This window comes from Ovis aries, chromosome 2 (genome assembly GCF_016772045.2).
Source record: "Ovis aries strain OAR_USU_Benz2616 breed Rambouillet chromosome 2, ARS-UI_Ramb_v3.0, whole genome shotgun sequence".
Lineage (NCBI taxonomy): Eukaryota > Metazoa > Chordata > Mammalia > Artiodactyla > Bovidae > Ovis > Ovis aries.
The window spans coordinates 117,784,458-117,789,215 of NC_056055.1; the positions used below are offsets into that span (position 1 = coordinate 117,784,458).

At 45.9% G+C, this 4,758-nt stretch overlaps 1 protein-coding gene across 1 annotated transcript; it reads right to left on the minus strand.

Annotated features, from left to right (window-relative positions):
• Positions 1–3,376: 3,376 nt before the first annotated feature.
• SFT2D3 (SFT2 domain containing 3) lies at positions 3,377–4,394 on the minus strand. Its single transcript, XM_042243598.1, has one exon. It carries the CDS (start codon positions 4,368–4,370, stop codon positions 3,729–3,731), a length of 642 nt encoding a protein of 213 aa, XP_042099532.1. The 5' UTR covers positions 4,371–4,394; the 3' UTR covers positions 3,377–3,728.
• Positions 4,395–4,758: the final 364 nt, after the last annotated feature.

Genomic DNA, 4,758 nt, shown 5'->3' on the forward strand with positions numbered 1-4,758 from the left:
TTAAAACAGTTCTGTAAATTTTAAATAATGTCTTCCTCTTCCACACTAGCTATGTGGAAACACCAGTGTTTAAGGCGGAGGATTGTTCAATTAAAAGTAAGCCAGGAAGGTCTCATCCACAACAGATTCTTTTAGTTTTAAATGAATGGGACATTTGGCCCACTTTGAATTGGAAGCCAAAAGTTCAGTTTGAGATAACCCCAGGATACTTTCTGTATTGACCCCTTTGTTTTTATAAAAAGGCTTTTTTATTCTTCAAAGGACATCCTGTGGTCACCCTCACTATTTTGACAACTTCAGTTGGGCACTGGAGACAGGTTTATTTGACAGATTTAGTGGTGCTGGAAAGTGTCAGTAGTTGCTTAGGAAAGGGATGTTGACATAGTTGGAGTATATAAAGACTCCTAATTGGTTCTCAAAAAGCCAAGTTACTTCTGCAGATAAAATGTTCACCACACATAAACACTGCCTTTTTTAGGGTGTTAGAACCTAGAGGCTTCAAGAGATTTTCTCTTTACTTTGCAATTTAAAACATCCTATTTATCAGCACCTTCCTCTAAACACACCTTTAGGAGGCTCAAGATTGCTTTATGTTTGTGGATATTCTTTATTTGCCCTCTACTGGTATAGCTTAAAAAGAAGTTGTAATCAGATTCTAAGAGGATAAAAAGGGATCCAGAGTGCAAAACCATAATAGACAGTTTATCGTTGTTCAGTTGCTTACCATCCTATGGACTGTAGCTTATCAGGCTCCTCTGCCCTCCACTGTCTCCTGGAATTTGCTCAAATTCGTGTCCATTGTATCAGTGATGCCACCCAGTTATCTCATCCTCCGTCGCCCGCTTCTCCTCCCGCCCTCTCTCCCAGCATCAGGGTCTTGTGCAGTGCGTTGGCTCTTCGTATCACATGGCCGAAGTATTGCAGCTTCAGCATTAGTTTTTCCAATTCAGGGTTGATTTCCTTTAGGATTGACTGGTTTCATCTTGCAGTCCAAGGGACTCTCAAGAATCTTTTCCAGCCCCACAACTCAAAAGCATCAATTCTTCAGCACTCAACTTCTTTATGGTTCAACTCTCACATCCAGACATGACTACTGGAAAAACTATAGCTTTGACTATACAGACCTTTGTCAGCAAACTGCTGTCTCAGCTTTTTAATACACTGTCTGGGTTTGTCACAGCCTTCCTTCCAAGCAGCAAGTGTCTTTTTGGAGCCTAAGAAAATAAAATCTGTCACTGTTTCCAATTTTCTCCCATCTGTTTGCCATGAAGTGATGGGACAGATGCCATGATGTGTTTTTTGAATGTTGAGTTTTAAACCAGGTTTTTCACACTCCTGTTTCACCCACATCAGGAGGCTCTTTAGCTCCTCTTCACTTTCTGCTATTGGAGTGGTATTATCTGCATATCTGAGTTTGTTATTTCTTCTGACAATTTTGATTCCAACCTGTGATTCAACCAGTCTGACATTTCACATGATGCTATGCTGCATGTAAGTTAAATAATCAGGGTAACACTATACAGCCTTAATGAATTCCTTTCTCAGTTTTGAATCAGTCTGTTCTTCCATGTCCAGTTCTAACTTGCTTCTTGACCTGCATACAGGTTTCTCAGGAGACAGGTAAGGTGGTCTGGTAGTCCCATCTCTTTAAGAGTTTTTCGGTTTGTTGTGATCCTCACAGTAAAGGCTTTAGTGCAGTCAATGAAGCAGAAATATATGTTTTTATGGAAGTCCCTTGTTTTTTCTATGATCCAATGGATGTTGGCAATTTGATCTCTGGTTCCTCTGCCTTTTCTAGAGATTAGGCTCCTTTTTTTTTTCTGAGACTTGTGGTAAGAACTTTACTCATAAGATTTTAAGGCTTTAACTTCAAAAACACTACCTCAGTAAGCAGAAAACCAGGTCGCATTTTGAGAATTCATTTAGAGAAAACTGAAAACTCAACATTATTTATTATTTAATGTATATATCTGCATTTTAAGTCATCACTGTCAAAATACATATAATATATTGTGCTTTGAATTTTATAAAAACATATTTCCCAACAGTGAATTCTTGGGAAAATGCTGGAAAAACAATTTTTAAAAATAGCATTAAATAGCATTTAAAAATGGGCTGAATGCGGTCAGATCTTCAGTCTAAAATTTAGAACTAAAATACAGATTTAACTAGGGGGTAGACAAAGCAGCCAGTGGTACATTTTCCAGTCAAAAAAATAAGTCATTCCCCCAAAACAGTGGATTTGCTTTTACAAACACTCAGTAGTTGTGCCTCTTGAGGTAGGTAATCAATAGGGTTGAAAAGCAGCCTTCTTTCAAAATAAGCGGGGTGGGAGTAAGTCTACCTTAGCGTCCACCTCTTAGAGCAAGGCTTGTTGGACACTGATCAAGACCTATAAATATAAATTTTGAGGCTGGAGGAAGAGGCAAAACTCTGTTGCCTGACCACCTGTTTAAGCAATGCTAATCCAGTCCCAGGAAACAATTACTTTCAAGTTGTTCTCAACCTTAGCAGAAAAAGGAATCATTTGGGAAGCTTAAAAAAAAAATACTGATGCCAATCTCGCCCCTCCCACCCCGCCACGAGATTCTGACTGAACTGAAGTTTGACTCAAGTAACTCTCATGTGAACTAAGAAGCACTGGCATAGGATTAAAACTTTTTAAATACAGTTTACTTCCTAGTTAATATGCAGCTAGTGACAAAACGTTGTTTTATTTATGGACTTAACCAGAATACTGAGCCCATTCTTTCTGGCAATAAATTAAGGTAAGTCCTAGACCAAGGTGCTAAATCTAAAAGAAGAAAATTTGGCAATTAGATATGAAAAGCACCTTACATTCCATTAAGATCAGAATATAAAGTGTAAACTATGGGTTCAAAAGCACATCATAAAATTAGGAATGAAAAACTAGACCTTGTGGAAATCCATGGTTTCCATCCAGTAGATAACTGGATGTGGAATTATCTTCCTGTCTCCCAGGTGTTTCCTTAGCTGAGTACTGTCCATGGACCTCTGAGCATTTACGTGCACCTTACTGGATACCATGCTTCTTGGTCCCTGGTTTCCTTATGTAATGCAGAAACAACTGTCCTTTAATTTTATAAGACATCATGTTAACAATTTCACTAAAATAAGAAAACAGATAAACCGTATTAACTAAAGCACTTGAAAAAATTCCAGTGGCTAAAGTCAGCATTTAATCTGCTATCTCCTGTGGATACTCACGTTGAAGAATAAGGGAAAAAACTTCCAAGAGCTAAAGAAAGCACGTTTACTGGCACTAAGCTACTGCGATCTACCCCTGGATTTTCTTAGGTGACAAAACGCGAAAGAAATCCGGGAAAATAAGGGCAGTCAATCAAAACGGAAAAGCTATTTTTTCTTGTTTTACTGTGTAATCTAAGACCACGGTTAACGCAAAAGCAATTTATCACTAATGTTTCATAGCGTTATCACCAACTCAAAACAAAATCTGGTTTTCACAGCACTTCCTGCCGAGTGTAGCACAAAAGGCTGAAATCGAGGAGCTTCCCAAACTGCTCGTGTCTCAGTTTACAGTTCGCTGGCACAGTAAAGGAGCAGCTTCTACCCCGGGCGGTCTGGGAACGGACAGGCGCAGTCCTTGGTTTGGCTGGCTCTGGGCCTAGAGCTGGTTGCCCGTGTCCTCTCGGTGGCGCATCCTGGGGACGGATTCTGCGTCCTTCCGACGGCGCGGGCCGCGGGCCTCAAACGGGGAGCGCCTTGGCGAGGGCGGCGCCCGGGCCCAAGCGCCCGAGCGTGATGCGCAGAGCGGTGCCCGCGCCGCGGGGAAGCACGCCCAGCAACGCGGCCAGCAGTGCGGCGACTTGTGCGCAGGCGCCCAGCGCTGTGAGCAACGTACTCCGCAGACACAGCGCGGCGTACAGCGTCGCGCCTAGCGCGACCACGTAGAGCAGCGCGGGCCGCGAGGGCGCCTCCTCGCCGCGCAGCAGGCGTCCACACGCTGCGCCGCCGCGCAGTAGTGTGCCTCCCGCTAGTGCCAGCGCCGAGCCCAGCGACCACAGCAGCGCGAACTTCCGGGCGCGCAGCAGCAGCACAGGCGCGTAGAGTGCGGCCAGGCCGAAGCAGAGCGCAGCCAGCAGCAGGCACACGCCACTCGCCGCCAGCCGCTGAGTGCGCGTCACGCTGGGCAGGCACGCCTGTCCCGCCGCCGGCTCCGCGGGGCTCTGTGTCCACGTCCAGCGCAGGCCCGCGCGGCTCAGCCACGCCCCGGCCTCCGCCGCGGGCTCCTTCGCCTCTCCCGCGGCGAGCAGTGGCTCCGCGGCCGCCGGGCCGCCCGCCTTCCCCTGCGCCAGATATTCCTGCAGCTGGCGGTTGAGGTCCGCCATGTTTGATGGAGGCTTCCGCGAAGTGGCGGCGGCGGGGGGGGCCTGCGGCTGCCGCCCACTTCCGGCTCTACTCGCTCGGCTTTGGAAACTGCTCGGACCTCGGGCGGCTGTCAGTCCTCCTGGACGGAAGGGGCGGGGCTTGTGGTTCTGCTGCCTTCGTGGTCTCAACAGGCACTTTCGCTGAGACCGCGGCTGTGTCCCTGCGTGTAGCATCAGGATACCTTTCTTCGGTGTCCGCTGTAGGCGCTGGCAGGGCTTGGGTGAATTATAACCTCATTAGAAGTTAGTTGAGGGGAGTGAGCTCGTGTGGCTATAAATGAAAGAAACTTGTGTGTCTTGACTTTATGGATATCAGTGTCGTGATTCTGTGCTGTAGTTTTCCAATATT

Bases quoted from the DNA above. Each gene is read 5' to 3' on its own strand.
- SFT2D3 (XM_042243598.1), bottom strand. From the start codon at position 4,370: ATGGCGGACCTCAACCGCCAGCTGCAGGAATATCTGGCGCAGGGGAAG.